Below are 22,222 nucleotides of genomic sequence, written 5' to 3' on the forward strand. Positions count from 1 at the left end.
AATCCGAGCTCATTTTGGCTATAGCTCTTAACAAGTTCCTACTTGGGCTCCTAAAATCGATCAGATGCTCATTTGAGTTCGGATTGGGAAAATTCCAAAACTGCAATCAAGTATGAACGTTGGTTTGTAAGGTTCTTCATTTTTTCACTATTAGAAACAACTACAAACAAATCCTTCTACATATATCAACTGTCTGCCACCCCGTTTTCTCGGTGCATTGAAAATTCGTGAGCACTACAAAAAACTACAAACGATTTTAGACACGAATCCGAGCTCATTCTGGCTATAGCTTTCAATCAGTTCCTACTTGGTCTCCAAAAATCGATTGGACGCTCATTTGATTTCCGATCGCGGAAATTCCAAAACTACAATCAACTACAAACGATTGCAGATAAGAATCCCACGTCATTTCAAATACAACTATGAAATAGTTCCTAACTGTTAAAAAAAATCGATTGAACGTTTATTACGATTCCGATCGTGAAATTTTCAGAACTACAATCAACTACAAACTATTGCAGACGAGAATCCAATGTCACTCCAGCTCTAACTATGGAATAGTTCCTAACTGTATTTCAAAAACGAATTGGACGCTCAATTTCAAACTACAAACAAGAAAAACGTTACTACTATCACCAGTAGCTCAAAATCGATCAATTATGAAATTTTGGTTCAAATCCAACCAAGTGGGGTGCCCACTTGACGGAGCTCTCCCCTTCCGTTTCACCACCCGGGGATCAACGCACGAAACACCTTAAGGTACTTCCGCAGTAAGTATACTTGGTGAAAATTTCGAAATGGTATAAAGACGCAATATTTGGATCATACGTTGTTGACCACATTAAAAAGATATTCCCAAAATTTCAAGTCCTTGGTCCACCCCATTTTTGAGATATGCATCGCCAAACATTCAATTTTTGTGTTTTTTCCATTTTTGACGATGTATATCTCGAAAATGGGGTGGACAAGGTACTTGAAATTTTGCGAATATTTTTTGAATGTGCTCAACAACATATGATCCAACTATTGCGTCTTTATACCATTTCGAAATTTTCACCAAGTATACTTACTGCGCAAGTTCCTTAAGGATGTATTGCACCCTTATCAGTCAGAAAATTTGAAAATTTCCATCTGTTCTAATCTTTAGTTTGCAACTAATGTAAGGGTCAATCACAACTTTCCATATAACATAAAATGAACGTAGGCGATTGGTAGACATCTAATTGCAGCCAGAATTTATCGCAAAAACGAATCGAAGATGAATCGGGATTGATTAATCGAAGATGATTGGGACTGATGGGATTGAAACAAATTTGATTCCATACTTACTTGCAGAATACTCACCCCTACACTTACGATCCCTGGAGGGCATCTGAGAACAAAAACATTGTGAGGGTTCTGATTGGAGCTCCCGGACGTCAGAGACGTGAATTCAGGCAGCAAGAGAGGAGGAGAATTGCTCAACTTGCTGAGAAATCATCATTACCATCCTCATCATCATCAGTATCATCATCGTATACTGGCTCTGCCGTAAAGGTAAGCTGAAGAGAACAACAATTTTCCTAGTGGTTACAGTTTATTTTTCATGACTGAATTCTGTGGTGAAAAGTTTGCTTCTAGTTTCAGAAAAACTGAAAGTACTAATACTACTAGTCTCGGTGAAAATTCTTCTAAAATTCTTGCAATCAAAAACATTTGCAAACTTTTCTTTCCAAAAATTCATGCAGTTAATTTTGTGAATATAGGGATGAATGGGGCAAAATGGGCACTGGATTTTTTTTTCAAATGTCAATGATTTATTGAATTTCAAGATGAATGGGATAATTTTTTTGACTTGGTAAGTACGATTCTTTGCCTTTGTAAGGGATCTAGACTCTAGACTCAACTAAATTGATGATTTTGTCATTGAGCTATGAACGTTGAAGAATATGTCAAAAGCGTCGATTTTGCCCCACCGTCCCTTTAGGACATCCAAGTAGTTCAGATATTTTTTTCTGGGGGAAATCCTCTTCAGAGTTTATAGAATAGACCAAGGGTATTTTTAGGCGCAATAACAACCTTAGTTTCCGAACATTTTTACGAGAAAACGAGTTTTGAAAAAATTAAATTTAACACATCGCGTCCATAAGAGCTGTATACTCCCACCCTCAATCCGATTGGTCATAGACTTGAAGCCTTTTCTCGTACACAGAACCGTATATGACTTTGTTCAGTATATTCTCTAGTTTTTTCGTGACATTGAAAAACATAAGTTTCCAGACGGATAACTGCAAACTATCAAATTAACTATAGATTGAATCTAATACTTTTACATCCAGTCTAGGATTATATCGAGACCTAATCCACATAAAAACAATCAGCATATGTGAATATAACTCCTTAGTTATTATTATTATTATTATTATTACTTTCTTTTTCTTTCTTTTTTTTTCTGTATTTTTTTTTCTTTTTGTAATCTTCACTTACACACATGTAACATCGCAGAATGAATCGAAAGGTTCCAATGCATATCAATAAAATCAACTATAGATTGGTCACCCTATGAGGGAAATCGCCGCGCGTTGTTGTTTAATTATAATTGGCTGGCTAACCGGGAAAATTCAAAAGAATTTACCGTACTGACCATCACTTTTCCCAGCCCGGGGATTGGTATGGACCCTTCCCCGAGCTGGCAAAAGTGAAAATCAGTAAGGAAAAATATCGTTCGCGCCTGGTGTCACAGGGGTTTTCAACGAGTGTGATTGGCACGCCTCGCCTTCGGCTCGGCGTGCCAACCTCGCACTCGTCAAAAACCCCAGTGACAATCGACGCGAAATCTACAGTCGCGGACTTAAGTTCGTGAACAGCCTGCACTTGCATCCTATGTGTTTTGTTCATGAACTTTAGTACCCGACTGTACTATTGACTTTGTCAATTGAAGTGTCTAAAAAATTATAGTAGTTTTAAGAACAACGCATTTCCCAAAATTCCTAAAAAAAACCAATTATATCAGACAGATGAATTATTTTTTCCCATGTTAAATGAAATTGCCCATGAGGCGACGTTGCCAGAAACTCGCTAAATGCCCTCGGGCAGTGCAGAGTGAATTTGGCAACGCTAAAGCCTAAATCACACGGCGGCGAATCCCCGCGGAGGTGACCAAGTCGCAGGGTCGCGTTTGGTGACCAGACTAGGGTTAAAGTAGCTCTTCGGCCTTCGTCCGGGCTACGCTGTACTTTTGTATATTTTCAGTTTTTAAATTTTTCAACTAAATTCCATGGAAAAAATTTGAAAAAATCCATACCCAGTCAGTATTATCTAAATTAAATTTCGCAAAATATTGATATTTTTTCAAACATTTCCCTCTTATAAATAAATAATGAAACTTGTTTGCAAAACGGTGGATTATTTTTTTTAAGGTGTCAAAAAAATTCTTCATTTTTTCACATCTACTGAAAAAAAATTCAGATTTAAATCTTTGATTACAATGGAAATGTTGATTTTCACATAAGACACTGGGTTAAATCCTGATTTTTAAACATTTCTTCTTTGAAAAACCAAAACGATAATTAAATTGAGAAAAAAATTTGAAATCCGAATCTTATCGAGTTTTCTGCAATTTCTTTGCAGTTTTCAATAATCTTTGAATTTACCGTAAGGGTAGAGCTACTTTAAAAATTTCTTGATTGGTGCGACGAACATGTTGAGTGGTTTGAATGCGCACGTTCCTGACGTCTGGAAACTGTTCGCTCAAGTAACAACGAAAGTCAAGTGTGAAATTGAATAGAATATTCTTCACAATATTAATTGAAGACATTCCTAAAACAAGTGGAAATTGCTCTTGTATCGCATATAGTATAGTTATTTTTGCTAATAAATTAGCAATATCCTTCCGAATGGCTATTTTGCACATAATTTCCTTGTATCATGTATAATCCATTGTTTATTTCATTTTATTAAATTGAATAGGATTTCTTTGCAACTAATTTTGTCAGATTTTCACCTTAGTTGAATGTTATCATCATCATTATTCTTATTATCCCTTTCTTGGATCCAACCGATTGTCATTCTTTATGGGTCTATCTCTCCCCTCAGCCCTTTAATAAAATGCTAATAGAAGAATTTTATTTATACATACTTGAATGAATTCGAAACCACATTTGAAGAAACTATCAGACAACTCACTTTCAGTAAAATTCATGAAAGATTAGAAATTTTCAACAATCATCAGAGAAATCAAGTCAACCAATGAAGCTATTGTAATCATCTTTCAACTTCGACTTATTAGGGAAATGTTTGTTCTTTTAAACAATCATTTTAAGCTGTGGTTGAATTCATTTGAAGCATGATACTGAAGGATACCCCCGCAATTCTGATTTTCAAAAAATACAAATTTTTTGCAAATTTTCAGATAAATAAAAGTAACGATTATTGCTATCGCCGTCATCTTCGAACTCGGTTGAAAGGACATTCAAACAAATTTTTTAAGCCATCATTCAATCAATTCAAAACAATTCAAAATTCAATTTCGAAAAAATTGAAAAAACCAATAGATGGTTTACATAAATTTTAATTAATGGCGATCGATGGGGCTCAGCAATACCTACATTTGAAAAAAAGATTCAATTCCATCCATCGATTAAAGAAAAACTTTATTATATACGTACGCACACACACACACACACATGTACGGACGAGGTCTAAAAATTACAGTTTCAAACTTTTTGGATCATACTAGGTCGATATAACACAAAAAATCCAAAACTTTAGTTTGAACGATTACAAAGCTTCCCTTCGGAAGCAAAAAATCTATTCGACAATGAAAAATCCGAAAAGATATGGGGATGGCAAAATTTTCGGCAAAACTGAAATGTTGCTTGAAAAAAATGCTGAAAACTTGAGCGATATCCTTAAGTATATCTGAGTATCTTTTACAGTTTAGTACAGACCACACTATAGATTTAATCATTTTCAATCATCAAATTTGGCAATTAAATAGCATGAGAAAATGTTGAAACAAATCATGAATACTGAATATTCATACTGAATAATTCACTGAATTATTTTTTTACCATTTGTTGTTTATAAATGAATAATTGAAATTGTTTACACTCTGGAAAACCCAATTCTTTTAGGCATGAAATCCAGTCCGGAAAATTATGAATATGAATAAATTTGTTACGATTCCGAACAAATGATTTTTATGGTGGAAAATTTACTGTTTATAAATCATTTATACAAAATGTTCGTAATGTTCAAAAATTACAATTTTTTAATTATTTTATCAATTTTCCTCAAATGGGGCTCGAATGAAAGCTTGGAGTTCGACTACAAAAGTAGAAAAGCATTTCGCTGGAGAAAAAATAACCAAAATACTTGGATATTTTTAATTTGTACTAGAATGTTCAAAATATTCATCGAATATTACCATAAATTTTAGGGTTAGTGATGAAGAGTCCTTCATCACTGGATGACAAGAGAATAATCATTCTTACAATCAATTCATAAATTTTATTTTCAAGAAACCACTGCAGCCAATTCGTCCGCCACATAACAAGTCGATTGCGGAATTCGGGCAGCCCAAGCCCCTTCGCCCACCTCGATCGTTGTGCACTGAACTTCGTAACTGAAAATTGGCTGACAGTTGTTAAAAAATCGTCACCTCCCTGCGGCCAGACAACGCGCGGTCATTCACTTTGCTCGAAGATCAACAACTGATGGTAATGCGAGGATTATGTACACGACGATGATGAGATAAGGAGTCCAACGTTTTTATTTATCATTATTGATTCTCTTTTTATTTTTTACTACTCAAGTTTCATGAAAGTTTCAACGAAACAGTCGTTTTTCAAAACTAAATGAAAGCAAAAAGTTCACTTGATATCCTTTCGTGTGAAAAAATAGGAATTCGATGAGTTTATTTTTTATCACTTATTTAGTTCAGTAGTAGAATATCTTATTTTGAATCGTTCAGTGTCCAAGTGAATGGAATGAATTAAAAATTATAACTTGTCGAACGTATGAGATTTGATAATATTTTGAATACCCGTGAATTTCTTAAGGGGGTTCACCACGGGAATAAGATTTCCTTATTTGTCGAGTAAAAAAAATAAAAAAATAGTATTTTCCGCGTGATTTTCCACAGAAATTCGATTTTGCAGGTCAAATTTGTCTTCAACTGCTAAAAACTAGAGATTCAATTTTTCTTTTATCGAAAAATCAACTTGAAAAAATCACCAACGTATTCTTTAAAAATAGTTTTTTGAATATAATCCCAAATTTGCATTCCTTAATTATGAAAAATACGAGAAAAGATACATTTTTTAAGTTATTGGTCAATTAAAAAAAGTTATTTTCAATGGATCTATTATATTTTTGAAATGTTTCATGAGTATCAATTAAAATGAGTGAATTTCCACAAAAAGAATGAAAAATTAATGAATACTGAGAGGAGCCCTCTCAACTATAGAGTTAATAAAAAACTAGGAAAATGTATGAGAATCACTAAACATAGAGTTAGCGTTAATAAATGAAGTTTATACATCATATTTGGGCAAGAAATTTCTTTTTCCTGAGATATTAATAGAAATTTTGATAAACGAACAAATTTCAAAATGTATCTCCTCCCGAATTTTTTATAATTAAGGAGCAAAAATTAGTGAACATATTCAAAAAAACTATTTTAAAAAATACAGAAGGATATTTGTTAAATTTTCGATAAAAAAATTGGAATTCCTAATTTTGATTCCTTTTGAAAAATCACGCGGGAAACAATGTTTGGAATTTTTTTGTCATGAAAAACGAAAATATTTTTTTCCCGGGTAAAGCTCCCCTTAAGCTTCTATGGAGTTGATAAACAACACATTATTATTCAAGCAGAACCAATCATTTATTAAAAAATGAATTTTGTTGAAGGCTTGCGTTGATTTCTGCAACTGGAGATTTGTTAATAGTTAAGAGTAATAAGAGCCGACAAATACGAGCGAACAAGTTGCATTCATTTGATAATCATTATATCGGCGTTTAAAGAAAATCAACACTTTATTTCATTGCATTAAGCTAATGTTCTGCAATAAATATACGAATTAGTTCAATCACTGCTCGGTTCACTCTGGTTGACAGAGGTCTGACCTCATACTTACCTCCTTACTGATCCATTCATCAATTAATAATAAATATTCAGTTGTTCCTATTCAACTTTAACATTAGGAAATTGTTGCCAAGCCTTGTAAATGAATCCTTCTACAAGCGCAGCAGAAAGTGTGGGGAGCCTTCAAAACAGAGATGGACTCTTTATTTTTTTACCAATCTTGAGTGAAACCATTTGCAGATTAAATATGAGGTATTCCATGTCAAATGAGTCAACGGCTGACCCTCACTGTTTTGGAACTGATTTCGATGTTTTCTACGATTGGGGGGGAGGGTCGAAAAACTATCTCAATTTTTTTTCAGATTTTTTCAAGACCCCATTTCGGGGATATGCTTTTTTCTTTATTTTTTAGTTTTTTTTCATGACCCGGGTTCTATTCAGCCGATATTAGTTTATGACGACTCAAAATTTTCCATTTTCTACCACCTATAAGAAGATTTTGGGTAATTTTTTTTTCAATCCCTAGGTGCTCATAATATCGAATTTTCAAAAAAACTATTTTTAAAAACTTGAATTTTGAAAATTATGGCACCTTTTATTTTTCTCATCTTTTTTTCAGCAACTCTTATAATCAAAATAAATATTTTGAGCCGTCATACAACTTGGGTTTCGTCCTGGATATATTTTATTTTTTAATTTTTTCTTCTCGAAATTCCGCGAATTTGGTCAAAACACTCCAAAACTATATCGATTATGTCTCAAGAAAATATGTAACATAAGTATACATTCAAATTTACTCCATACTGTTTATATTCAAAGTCAATCAACGCCATTTCGGGGTATCTTGACCAAATTCATAGATTTTCGAGAAGAAAAAATTGAAAATAAAATACATCTAGGACGAAACTCAACTTATATGACGGCTCAAAATACTTGTTGTAATTACAAGAGTTACTGAAAAAAGACGAGAAAAATAAAACGTGACATAGTTTTGAAAATTCAACTTTTTCGACTTTTTTTTTTAATTCAGTATTATATGAGCACTTAGGGGTTGACAAAGACATACCCAAAATATTCTTATAGACGGTAGAAAATCGAATATTTCGACGTATCATAAATCAAAATCGGATGAATAGAAGTGGAGTTATTAAAAAAAAAAAGTATAAACAAAGAAAAAATCATATCTCCAAAATAGGCTGTTAATAGTATATTTCAGCACGTGTGGGGCAATTTCGTCTTTAACGTGTGTGGGGTTTACAGCATGAGCCGAAGGCGAGTGATGTAACCACACACGTTAAGGACGAAATTTCCCAACAAGTACTGAACAAAATTTTATGTCACGAAGCCTGAAACCGGCTGAATTAGACACGAGACGCGAAGCGTCGAGTGTGTAATCCAGCCGGTTTCAGGCATGAGTGGCATAAAAAAATTTGAAAAAAATTGATAGTTTTTGTAGTCCCCCAATCGTAGAAAAAATCGAGATCAATTTCCAAGAGGGTGAGGGTCAGTCGTTGGCTTCATTTGACATGGAATACCTCATATTCACTCCTCCCTCGTACTAATTACGCATAAAATTATAAAAAAAGAGATTAATCGCGTTTTTGTCAGTCGATATTCTCAAACTTTCTGTTGTTACTACTGCTCCAATTCAGTTATTTCACGAGTATTCACAGCAATCAATTTATATTATTATTTACTTATGCATCTGATTGTCAGAATTGAAGAGACCAATGAAATAAAAATATAAAACATTGGGCCGAGAAATAAACTAAAATTGGAATTGTGGGAGGAATTAATCAACTTGTAGTGAAAGGACTGTCCAACGATCATTGTTAGTTGCATTGACAGTGTTTCATTGCCATTAAGAGGCAATAAATTATCTGTTTTTTCAAAAAAAAATCAGATTTTTTTATGTAACCATACGGTCATAATTAGTGGAAACGGAAAAATTTTTTTTTGATAATTTTCTGGGGAATTTTCTAGGGACATGTCGGGCAAAAATCCATCCAACCGGGCCTTAATTACTCCAGGTTTTCTACTATTCTATCATTTCCGATATCGAAGTACAATATAATCAAAGAAGCAAAGAAAATGTATTTTTAATAAATTTATGAATCATTTAATCCTTCATCATAATGCATATCTTTGTGCACTATTTATCTTAACATTTTTATGATCTCTTCTGGTCTGTGCAAAAATGTGATGAGTCTCACTTCCCAATTTTGAGATTTTGCGGAATCCACAGAGCCCTGAGAACAAGTTCCATTCATTCTTCGGGCTCTGGAACTCATTAATGAACACTAATTACAAATAATTTACATTGAAAATTTTATGAAATATAATCATGACATCTTATCGCAGATAAATCTTACCTTCGGCAGAGATCATCCTGTACACAATTCATCAATCTGATTGCAAATAATTTTCTCCACTCATCAGTGATAAATTTTAATCGATGATTTCTGGAAGGTAGAAATCGATATTCTTAATTAATTTAGTATTACGGACACTCGGAATCTAATACCTATCATAATGTTTGTACAACATTGTGGAATTTATGATTAATTGATTATTCAACTGCAACTGATTGATTACAGCCATTTCAGTTTTCTTTGAGCCACGCGCGTGTGTATGTGCGCCTCTGGATTTATTTCACTTTTGTCTTTTCAGTATTCTTGCGTAATTTTCTACTGCAAAAATACTCCGGCTTGTGCACTCGACTTGAAAATTTTATTGCTGACATTCAGATCGAATTATCCTTTGATTTCTAATTACTCATCAAATGAATTTTTGCAGAGAAGTGAAAACAGGTGAATCGAAAAATTTTGCAAAAATTTTGATTTTTCTGGATCAACTCATTACCGAGACAACTAGTTGATAAAAATGCACATAGACAATTGGATCTTTGTTAATTGGATGATCATCTCAGTGACGAGCAACATCAGTGAGAAATGTAGAAAATTTCAAATTTTTCCTATCCCTCCAGGAGATATTCGCAAAATATCAGGGGTGCCAATTATTTTCAAAGACTGAATTCTTGAATAAAAAATGATTGTATTTAATCAACGTATTGTCCATCGCTGTCTACAATTTTCCGTCATATTTCCTTATGGAAATTGTGGTGAAAAAAACTCGAATATCCTTTGGAGAAATCCAATCTAAGAACCCTTGAAAATTAATGAGCACACCTAATAATCAACATGAAATTATTAATTCCATCTGATTATTCTCATCTGCTTAATTACTGTTTTGCATTGTGGGCTTGATGTTAATTATGAGTAAAACATGGTATGTAAAACATTGACTAAACAATAAAACAAGTCTTAAGCTTCATTATTTAAAAAATTCATTTGGATTTCTTACGAGTAGATTTTTACAGCACCTAACGTTACTTTTGTACAAATATATTATTCATGTTGAGAAGTATATTTTCACAATTGGAAAGAGAAGGGGGTCGATTGATAAATAATTGTCGCAAAAGAAAATAACTGTACAGTTTTATGCATAAAAGCTGCTCGCAATTGTAAATTTAAAAAAATGATTGAGAAAAGAGCACAGAATATACAATAAGATTGTTTGTACATTCTAGTAAATATCTTTTATTCATGGCTTTATCAATTTACTCAGTGAGGCCGTTGTTTGTACTATCCGATCAATGATTGTCACATGTCATCATATTCATGTTTCAGAAAATTTCTCTCCACTTCTCTCCATCAAAATGGTTTTTCACTCGCTAAAAAAATCTCTGGTGAAGAATAATAAACCTTTTAATAAATCATCTTTAAATACAAAAATGTCGAAAAAATGCAGGGAAATGATCATTAGAAAAAATCTCAATGTCTCTAAAAAAATTGCAGTGGAATGCACGTCAATTACACTAGAAAATGTCTATGAACAATCAATAAAAAAAACATTTGGATGAAGAGATGTAGCAGTGAAGTGCAAAAACGTGGGAGAACAAGACTATTTTTCAAATCTCATCAAACATGGAATTATTATAATGAAGAATAAATTCAAGGGAAAATATCAAGAGATAAGTTTTGCAGGAAATGTTTTCTGTTATGAAAAAAGTTTCTCCATTCTTTTTTCTCGATTTTTTAAGAAAAATCCATGTGATAAAAAAATGAGAGACTATTTTGCGTATGTAAAGAGACACTTTTAATACGAAATTTATCTAGAACAGATAAAATATTTTGAGATTTTATCTTCGAACGACTTCTTCTCAAAGTATAGACAATTAACAAAAATAACAAATTCTGATTGTTACGTTTTACCACTCCACCACTGGATTATTTCAAACAATTTTGAAATAAAAGATATTTTTACAATTGAAATGTTCTTCTTTTTACAATGAGATAATTATTTACGTCGTTTGATTGATTCCATTAGCAGCACATTTTCCTTTTGTTCTCACCATCAAGAGCACTAGTTATTCCTTACAAAAGATCTTCATTGATGGAAGATGATGAATCGATCTGCCAACTAGGGAATTTCACACACACGCGCGATCTCACCTTTCTGTCACGCCCTTACCGAGTTATTTCCACATGGTCCCAAAACTGTACACAATAATTGTTTATTTTATTTGTCACATTCTCTCAATTTCAACTAATGAAAATGAAAACTAGTTGAACTACGTGGCATCAGAGTCTGTCTCGGATTTGATACGTTCAACGCGATAGCGATTGTAAGATCGATAGGGCGAACGACTCTGATCGTTATCGGTAATCACTCGTGTCCTGTGGGGAATCAAGTTCTCGTAACGACCCATTAACCAGTCTTGACAGAGTCGATGTTGCGAATCTGCTACGTTTTTCGATGCCCAATTCGACAGCCAACTGTGGAATTTCGCGTTGAGATTTTTCGTGATTGCGGGGTGACACTGGAAAATAGAATAAAATTATCAATTTTTTTTTCGTTCCAATTTTTTGTCCAATAAAAAAAATCGTCTCTTGTGAAAAGAGGATTAAATCCGACAATAAGAAAAAAAATATGGAGCACGTCGATAATTACCAAGATAAAAATTGCTTCATCTAAACATTCGAAAGTTCCAAATATGAATCCTCCTCGAATAAACTACTTAGTCGATATTAACGACAAATTCCTAAAATTATCCAACTGTGGAATAAATTTACTCCAGACATAAATTTAGTCTGGCGATTTGTTTGGCTAACTGAACTTGGTGCAACCATAATTAGTGGGTATCCGGTCTAAATGTTACTGTAAAAAATATTACGCCTTAATATTACGGTAAATAATATTACGATCCCAATTATTACGGGGTCTAATTATTATTGGTCGTTTTTATCATTGGAAGTAATATTGCAACGTTTTTACCGACGTCGGTGTTATTACTCATTATTATTTTCCGCTATTTATAGCATTTCTTTATCTCGTTAATTTGGTTATTTTACATTATGAGCACTTCCCCGCAGATAATCATAAGTATTGCAATTGTCATCCCAGCTTTGCACTAGGGTGGGCATGGTAATTATTTCAAGGCACCCGTGTCGAGCATTCCGATATAACTAACTTTTGTTGAAGAATCTTCGGTGTTGTGTTTGAAGAATAGAATAGAATAGAATAGAATAGAATATGCGCGGCTGGTCACTTAAAGCGCCCAGAGTCACCTAAATCATACGATCTTTTGTAACATCCGCCTTAGTTTCGGTCAGTCACATAGCCCTGTGTTTCTCACTAGGCTAATAAGGCTGGTGACAGCTACTTGTTGTAAGTCCTCTGGTACCAGGAAAGCCTGGCCCCAGATTTTATAGCGACGGAGTGCTAATAGGGGGCATTCACATAAAATGTGGATGACGCCCTCTTTATCGCCTCCGCACAGTCTGCAGTATTCTTGTTCTGCAAGTTTCATCTTGAACAGATGAGCTCTGAGAGCTGTATGACCCGTGAGGAGCCCTATTGCTACCCTTAGATCCCCTCTGTGGAGCTCCAGAAGCTTTCTGGGTTGTGTTTGAATGTTTGAGGGAATTTTATTTTGTTTTGGGGGATTAATATAATCGTACCAAGTACCACTTGTTGAGTAATCAATGGTAACTGACCTCACATTTTTTCACAACAAAGCTTGATGCAACCAGGCCTCAGTATACTAATTCAAAAATAAACTCTAAATTATCATTCGATCTAGTTTCACCAGTTCACACCTGAATTTTCATTTAGTCCACAGTAGAAAAAATCAAGGGTAGAGGTATGACACTGATACCATCATATTCAGAAAAATTTCCGCAGCAAAACACAACAGGATCGTCCCTTTCGCTCCAATACTCCCCGAGATATTTACAAAACAACTACTTCACCCGAAATATTGTTCATGAATATCTCGGAAGCTATCGGGTTGAAACTCACTGTCAGCTAGCGTTTTGAACCGGAAATTTTGCTGGTATTTGGATGGAATCCCATTGTCCCGTTTCCGCATTCACCGTTTTTCTGGAATTTTAGAAGTCGAGAGATGTTCTGAACTGAAGGCTTACCTCTTTGGCTCGTGCGAAAGAGTTCGGTTTGTACAGAAAAGCCTCCTTACTCGCTACGTAGAGCATGTGATAACTGTTGGGATTGAAAGTGCATTGGGTGTCGTCTGATGTTATTACATCGGCACCGTCACTCGTTCCCGTCATCCTCAGCATCGTAGGACTCTTTAGTAAATCACTGACACCATCGGCTTCCTCTGATTTTTCGCCCTCAGTGGCACTAAAATGAAGTGATTTTTCATTCATTAATTTTTTGAATTATTTGATAATAATAATCCGATAGAATTTTCAGTTTCCAATTCTCAATTTCTGTAATTTATTCTATTCATTCTATCAAAAGGCTAAAAATTGAATTTATGGGTATTCTTCCATTATTTGAAAAAATATGTCGATTTTAAAACTTCCCGGAAACATTGAAAAAAATTTTTTTTATTTCTTCCCGACTGTTTTTTTTGCATTTTTTTCATTTCTTCTCGTTGAAATTGGATCATAAAATTCTAAAATATTCATATCCCGCCCATATTCGAAGAAAAAATAGTGATTCCAAGTTTCCACCGACACAAATGAAGAAAAACAAATTTTCATTTTCGAGCCGATCATCCTTTTTTAAAAATTTTCAGACTCCAATTCGTGATTTTTGCAATTCATTGCCATTTATATAATTCTATTCATTCTATCAAAAGACAAGGATTCGAAATCCAATTTTTGAGTATTCTTTTAATATTCGAAAAAAAATCGATTTTAAAACTTCCCGGAGACATTGGAAAGTTAATGTTTTCAGTTCTTTTAAATTTGGAAAATTATATTCCCTCTTTCGAATATGGAATAGACTAATATATGACACGAAGAAGAAGGGGAGGTGGAGAGGACAGATTTAGAGTCCCTGATTCCCATTATAATTGACTTTTGCGATGAAAATTTGTTTCCGAAGTTTTTTTTTTGATTTTTTTTATCGAAAACCGTCATTTTTCGTTTTTTTCGATTCGTAAAAATCCTACTAGCCCTTCAATTTTCAATATTTTTCACCAACATTTTTTTGTGTATTCCATATGACCTACTGCAAAATCGAACGTGTGGAATTTGCAATCACTGAATTCCTCCTGTTAAATAAAAAAAAGAGTTATTGAAAAATGAAAATTCGATAATATTTCATACCTGCAGTGGGGAAACAAATACTTTTGCGGAGTAAATATACTAACTACATGAAAATCCACACATTTCGAATGCATTTGCATACATTTTAGATTCATATAGCGGAAAGTGGGGTAAAATGAAACAATGGGGCAAAATGAAACAGTCAAAAAACGATTGTTTTTACTCAATTCAAGCGAAATTTTTTTTGCATTAAATATATATTTTTATCAACTTTTTCTTATCCTTGGGAGTACTGATGAGAATAGTAATTTTCCATTCATCAGTAGACTGGAAAATTATTGAGATGCTTTAACGGGAGAAGATTTTGTCAATTGATTAATTGAAAAGAGAGTGAAACAGCAAAATCCCAACTCCAGAGGAAGCCCTAGGGGGAGACCCAGAAGGAGAAAAATGAAAATATTATGCTGAATTTCTAGCGAATGAAAAAAAACAAGTGTAATCGCCCTAATCTAATCAATTGAATTATAAGACAAATAGAAAATTATTATTCTCATCAGTACTCCCAATAATAAAAAAAGATAATGAACAAAATTTAATAGAAAAAATTCTTTTTTGCTTGAATTACGTCGAATAGTCGTTGTTCGTCTGTTTCATTTTGCCCCACTCTCCCCTACATTTATATATATTTACTTGTGGCAAGGAAATTGACTTCGCAGAAGTAATTTTTTTTCAATGTACACTTTTTTTAATGAAAAAAAAAAAATTTATTAAATCGTCGAATTTTTCCATCAACTATTTGTGGTGCTTGAAAAAAGTGGTGTGACCCCCCTCCCCCCAATTAATAGTTAATTGATGGATTATTTGAGCAATGAGTGATTGCAAAATAAAATGTCATGGCACATTTCCCATAATTAGTTCTCAATTCTCATAATTAACAAAAATGTTCCATTGTTAATCCCATTGTTCAAGTGTTACGACTTGAATCCCGAATATACTGATAAAATAAAATTCATACTCTGTATTTTTATCCGGATTACTCAACACAGCCGGCCTCATCTTCCTGGCAGCGTGCTTCCTCGATCGTCTGACATTTCTGTAGAGAAACACCGGTTTGCGACCAGCTAAGATCCTGCCTAAGGAGCTCCAACCATTTCCATCGATCTACAACAATCATCATCACTCGTTATTCACTCGATTCATCTTCGTGGCCCTCACTACCTATAGCAAACGACTCTGCGACGCTGAGACAGTTGTAAACCATTCTCAAGTCGTCAAATTCGTTTTGCCATTGAATTTTCATAACCAACTACGAACTAAGTATTGAATAATTAATTCGTTCGAATGATTTTTCGCGAGTTCTTTTCAATGTGTTAAAATTTGGAAGCATTGATTGAATCCATTCATCAATTGATTCGCTAATGCACTGCGTGATCAATTAATTTAGAATCATTTATCATCTAAATTTTGATAATTCATAATGATTCGTCTGAAGGTATAACTATCATCACGAGCAGTAAATAATACGAGGAGATTATTTCCTCAACCAATTGGCGCAATAAAACTGCACTAATGTACTACAATCATGCCATGTATAATATTACTCGATAATAATTAATTAATGATGAATTCTAAGATGAAATGATGATGAAAAGTCAAGCAGAATTCATGCACCACTACCTCAATTCTACGAACTAAGCGGAACTAAGTTATTCCATTCCAAGCCCAGAATGATGTCTACGAAGGTTGTAATTAGTCGAGGATCACGTCGTGTGGTCAGTAACGATCGGAAGGGTCTAGAGACGAAGGTATTTGTAGGATTAATCGTAAAGAGAACTTGTGGGAGAAAAATGAAAATATTCTCATCGAGACTCGTGAAGAAAATGAAGGTTCAGCCTCGTGGATAGACCCGGCCGACGTTCCCGAATACACCTCGATAAGAAAAAACTTCAACTGTTACGAAAATAATAAAATATCGAAGGAATTGGCAGAGAAGTGTGAATGATTTGAGCTGATGTGGATCATCATCATGTCAATTGTTAATTGCTGGATTATCTCGATGAGTGGAAAATTTTTTATGGCAATTTTTGGAGACTACGCAGAAGGTTTCTTGATCTTTTGGGCTGTATTGTTAAGAACAAATTTAAATTTCAAAAGCGAAACGGTCAAATGGTTGAAGTTGATTTTTACTACTGGTTAGTTTTCAATAAATATGTCGAAATGTAAAGGAGATGGCAAAATTTTTGTCATGATCTTTTTTGTAGCCCTCAATTCGCTCTACAAATAAGGTCATTACGAAAATTTTGTTATCTATCTTGGATTCAGAGATATTCCTCGAAAATTCAGCTAAGGGCCAAATCGACTTAAAACGTTTTACTGCTTCGCTACTGGTTTCACGAACAGTTTAGTAGTAATTTTCAGGGGGGCGACATTGAATTTGATTTAGGGGGAAAATCATGGAATTTCAAATTTTACAGAAAATTCCACTGAATTTTCAATTTAAGTAAATTGGGAAGAAATTTCATAGACCTCTTAATTTCAGTAAATTGGGAAATTCTATGGAGTTTTCTGTAAAATTTGAAATTCCATGATTTTCCCTCCTAAAATTTTCAATCGAAGCATGAATTTATAGTAACAAATTACTTTGAATTTTCAATTGATTGTAAATTCCAAAATGTATTGAACAGAATTTTCCTGTTTTCTATTAATTTTTTTAGGATAATTGGACCGAAATTACCACTTCCCATAATTTTTTTCATCAAACTGTGAATTTTTAATTACGAAATTCCTTGAAATTCCAGTGGAACAGTCACTTGATAAAAATATCTAAGAAATGAAATTTTAGCCAAGAATTTTTGTGATTGCACTACTCTTTTTCAGGATAATTACATCATTAAGACTGTTAGAGTCGACTGAATTCATCTCAATTGTTAATAGTTAATAGAAGCATTTCCGTTATGACTGACGTTAGAAAATAATGTTGAAGCACCTTTTTTGAAGATATGTTGTGGGCAACAGACAAATGACCTCAACATTTTGTTGTAAAATCATTCATTTCTGAGATAATCGCATAATTAACAAAGATTAAGATGGTTCAAGTCAACGTCATCCATCTTAATTGTTAATAATTCAATCATTTCGGTTGTGAATGATAAAATGTCAAAAAACTTTTTAACTTTGAGTTCCAAAAAAAGAGTTTGAATTCCGTCGAAAAATTGTTCCTTTTCAAGATAATAACGTAATTAACAGACTTTATATTCATCACTTCTCTATTGTAACAAAAATAGCATAATTGAACATTCGTTTGTGCGCCTAAGTAATTAATTAATCTTACACATTTCAATGTCGATCGAGTCACCTACTTGATTTTATTGTGAGCCCACGCACGCCTCTGTTCATAATGAATTTAATCTCATTTACATTTGATTATCGTTAATCATTAAAGAGGCTTAAAACGCTATGTTAGAAAAGAGATATATTTCTTTATAATCCCAGTACTCAAGAGAGAATAAAATTAACCAATATCAAATAAATGAGTAACAGAGGCAAACAAGAATGCAGTAACGAAAATATCCATTTGGAACAATAAAAAAAAATAGAATAAAAGAAAATAAAAGCAAGAAAACTCAAATGCCTCAGTGAATAATTCCAAATAGTTTCTGTTAACAAAACGTTCATGGCTGCTTTATAAAAAATATATGAAAAGACAATGAAATAGACAATAAAACACAAAACCTTCGGTAAAAAAAATAGTCAAGTGGTGAAACGAGATGAGTGCAAAAATTTTATACAGATTATTTTGCCCAGAGAAAAATCTAAAAAGACTTCTTGACATTTTTCTCTAAACCTAATAATTCCAGAGATATCCGCAAGACAATCTGTACAAACACTTTCTGTCCCATTTTCTCTTCTTTACCACTTGACAAGAGAATTTTAAAAACTATAAAAGCAAATGAATTCAAAAAGCAAAAAAATATGAAATTTTTTTTAGTGGTACAAAAATGATGTTAGACGATAACATATATTTTTTTCAAAAGCATCGTTCATGTATTTCAATATCTCTCTTCTATACAATATTGTTGTTATTTATATCATTATATCATTTTTTTACTCATATACAGTTACAGTTACAAAATATATATATATATATATATATCTTATATATATATAGAGATTAAAATTCGTTTATATAAAGGGAAAATGACGGGGTTCAGAGAGGGGGGAAATTGTCTTCAAATTTCAATTAATATCTAATCAATCATAAATTTGTTTCTCTCTCTTTTTTCTCGTAGGTTCACAATTTTCATCTTTTAACATTAAAACTCGAAAGTATGGACGACAGACTAGTCTCGATGAAAATATTTATACAAGTGACTCATGTTGATGATGACAAAAAAGAAAAAAAGTAGAAAAAAAAACAGAAAGACCCTTATGAAATGTAGTAATGATGTCCTTTCGTTCTATTTACATGCAATTGTCGTCTCGATTCAAACTTTCAGGTTTATACTGTTGTCAGTATTTTTTTGTTTGTTAAACCCAGAGGAAAAAAAAATAGTCTCGATTTTCATTAATTTATTAAGTCATCCCGCACGTCCTGCGGCAGGTGATGCAAGATCAATTATTCAGTAAAACGTCTCGTTTCCTAAAGCTGTCCGATAAATTTGTGAATTTCTTTTTACATTTCTCTAGGCTATTCGTTCACGAGTTCGTGTACTTTGAGGAAGTATATCACGTCCAGACGGATTGAACGTGCGAGAATGCACCGAAATAACATTTTTTTTCATTTGTTCTTGTTCAATTCGGGGGTGAAGTGACAAAAAGTAAGTGGATATTTTACATTTTCTTCGTTATCAAATTACCTCGATAATAAGTGATTGTAGGAGGAAATGTCCAGCGTACATTTCCCCTTGAAATTACTCACTGCTGAGTCACCCAGTAATTAACAAAATTAGTTATGTCAACTCAAACCATTTCAGTTTTTGTTAATTAGGTAATTATGTCAATAATGAGTGGGTTTAAGAGAAAATATTAGGAGACGGTTTCTGTTGAAAATTTCTTCAGCCGCAAAAGAGGTCTCAGACTTCTCTCAAGGCGAATCGTCCTTTCAATAAATACACAATTAACAAAAGTACTTCACCACAGAATTCCACATTGGCTCGAATTATCAAAAGGAAGAAATTGGAAAGAAAACGATCAATACGGTTTAATTTCGGCTTGTCTCATTCTGGCGGGAGGGGGCGGGGGAGGGGCGGTTGTGCAAAGTTATGAGCATTTATCAATTTTTTCGTCTAAAATTTCTCTCATTAGTTAATGCCAAATTGTGCGATCATTTATCTCTTTGTATTGTGTAACAAAGTTGTACGTTTTTCTCTTTTCATTTTCGTTGGGATGATTTTCCTTCTTTCTGAACATACACAAAGCGTCACGAGAAAGATACTCAATTAAATTTCAGTTTTTTTTTTCAAGAAGAAGAAGAGGAATTCGTTAAACAGTAATTATCACTTGACACGTTAAAACTCTCTCGTGTCCCCCTCAACTTTGCACAAAACCTACTTCCTGGTTTAACTTACATAGAAAATTAAACTTATCGAGTTACTTTGAACTTGTTGTTTTGCCTTTTTAATTGCCTCTCGTCTCCACAACTTTTTTTTTGTTTTCATTTCTGCATTTCAAAAATTTTCGTAGAAAAAGTTTTTAAAAAAACATTCGGAGCTTTCGAGATGTCTAAATGATTATGACTCTGCAAAATTTTGTAATTATGATTTTATTGATTCTTAGTTTAATTTTTTTTTTTTTTTCAATTTTTGAAGTTGAATGCTTTCTAGATCCACACAGTTTGTGTAAAAAAAATATTCTTTCTCCCTTTACATTCATCAATCGATGGTGATGTTGAACAGTACGATTTTTGGGTAGTACGAATTTCTCTATCATTTAAATAACAACATTTTTTAAAGATCAGTGACGGTGGGAATAGTCACACGAAGAGGTTTGTCCTTTAGGTATGAATTTTGTGTTTTCTTGCTTTTCTTTTCACTTTTATTCTTACAAATTACTTCAGAGACTCTACTTGTTTAATTAACTAACTCGATACGTATAAAAAATTCTATTTACACAAGTCAATGATTTCCTTCAATTATCATGTATCTATATATGTACACATTTTATAACTATAAATGAGATTTAAACTCATTTGCTTGTTTGACTCCTCAGTTTTCCAACTTTTTCGTTCCTGTTCTGTTGCACGCGAATACTTTTCTCATTTTTATTTTGTTGCTTGCCTGAGCTCGCTTCGTCAACAAGTGTGTGAATTGTCCCCGACTCGTCGCTCAGCCCTCTCCTCGACGTTCATTGCATTACAATTATTTTCCTGCACGTGTCAAACAACACGCGTCACTAATTTTCGGTTAAAATATAAGTGTAGATTTATGGAAGAAGGGGATAGGATAGAAGAGTGTGGATTAGCTAGAGAACAGGGGAGATATAGAGGATGGAGCCTTATCCATGAGGAAGCCAGGGAAATTTCCTCTTCTCGACCCGTTCAAGTCCATTTCACTCGGATAATTCTGAATATTATATGGAAAAAAAGACAGACTGTCCCCAGAATTCCCCTGGCTTTTTAATGGCACCCTTTATTTTCTTCCATCTCTCCTCGTTCTCGAGAAATCCAGGAAAATATAAAAATATAAAAATTGAACATTTCGATCATCCTCTGCTCCCATTTCACCTCATAAATATCCCTCTACTGTTCCCATTTTACTGATTACGATTAACCGAAATACCGTCGAGAATTCTCTAAGCGCATTTTAAGAGTTTGCAGACTTCTTCCTCTCTCTCGAGAGAGGACATGCATGACGAAACATGCATTCAAGTGGTGAATCGTAATGAATCGACTCATTTCGTAAATTCAGTAGCGAAGCGGTAAACCGATTTAAGTCGATTTAGCTCTTTGCTGAGTTTTCGAGGAATATCTCCGAAGCCAAACGAAATAGCGAAATTTTCATTATAACCTTTTTTGTTTCGTTCAATTCTCTCTACAAAAAAGGTTATCACAAAAAATTTGCCATCTCCCTTCGGTACCGAGATAATCATTAAAAAATGATCAATAGTCTAAATCGACTTAAACCTGTTTACCGCTTCGCTACTAAATTATGGGATTACCTCGCTAATGAGTGGTTTTAGGAGAAAATGGCATAAGACATTTTTGTAGGGAATTTAATCATCTGTAAAAAAGGTCTTGTGATATTTTAACCAAAAATCACTCGATTCTGAGTAATCGACCAATTAACGGTTCACGATTCACCACTTTAATGCAAAAATTATAAGTAAGAAGACCAAATAAACCTTGTACCCAGAGTAATACCGGAATAATAACACAGAGGAGGAAATAAAACGTAATCAGATCATGCTGCAGGTAGAACCGCATTTTTACCCTCATTTTGGACCATTTCGAGTCATTTTCACTAAAATTATGAGGTCGATGTTCTTTACGAGCATTAAACTATCTATTTGATAGCAATTTCAAATCCTCGAGAACGTCAAACACTAGTGCCGAATCCATTATTAATTTCAATTAATT

At 33.5% G+C, this 22,222-nt stretch overlaps 2 protein-coding genes across 12 annotated transcripts in view; one reads left to right on the forward strand and one right to left on the reverse strand.

Annotated features, from left to right (window-relative positions):
• Nucleotides 1–6,245, forward strand: part of LOC107038467 — a 21,628-nt gene extending 15,383 nt beyond the window's left edge. Inside the window, exons 4-5 of the mRNA XM_015257563.1 lie at nucleotides 1,336–1,536; nucleotides 5,502–6,245. Coding sequence (XP_015113049.1) covers nucleotides 1,336–1,536; nucleotides 5,502–5,609 — 309 coding nt within the window. The 3' untranslated portion in view covers nucleotides 5,610–6,245. The remainder of the gene's footprint in view (nucleotides 1–1,335; nucleotides 1,537–5,501) is intronic.
• Nucleotides 6,246–9,161: 2,916 nt separating this feature from the next.
• LOC107038485 (paired amphipathic helix protein Sin3b) overlaps nucleotides 9,162–22,222 on the reverse strand; it is a 42,761-nt gene continuing 29,700 nt past the window's right edge. For 8 of the 11 annotated variants that reach the window (XM_015257610.2, XM_015257614.2, XM_015257612.2 and 5 more), the window contains 3 exons: nucleotides 15,665–15,810; nucleotides 13,558–13,774; nucleotides 9,162–11,951 (listed from right to left, as the gene is read on the reverse strand). In XM_015257610.2, coding sequence (XP_015113096.1) covers nucleotides 11,703–11,951; nucleotides 13,558–13,774; nucleotides 15,665–15,810 — 612 coding nt within the window. In that variant the 3' untranslated portion in view covers nucleotides 9,162–11,702. Of the gene's footprint in view, nucleotides 11,952–13,557; nucleotides 13,775–15,664; nucleotides 15,811–20,734; nucleotides 21,040–22,222 lie in introns of those variants that run through there. The other 3 variants (XM_015257616.2, XM_015257615.2, XM_015257617.2) reach the window with 2 other exon arrangements.

The sequence above is a fragment of the Diachasma alloeum genome, unplaced genomic scaffold, assembly GCF_001412515.2.
Source record: "Diachasma alloeum isolate Michigan unplaced genomic scaffold, Dall2.0 Dall_scaffold_00284, whole genome shotgun sequence".
In the NCBI taxonomy this organism is placed as follows: Eukaryota; Metazoa; Arthropoda; class Insecta; order Hymenoptera; family Braconidae; genus Diachasma; species Diachasma alloeum.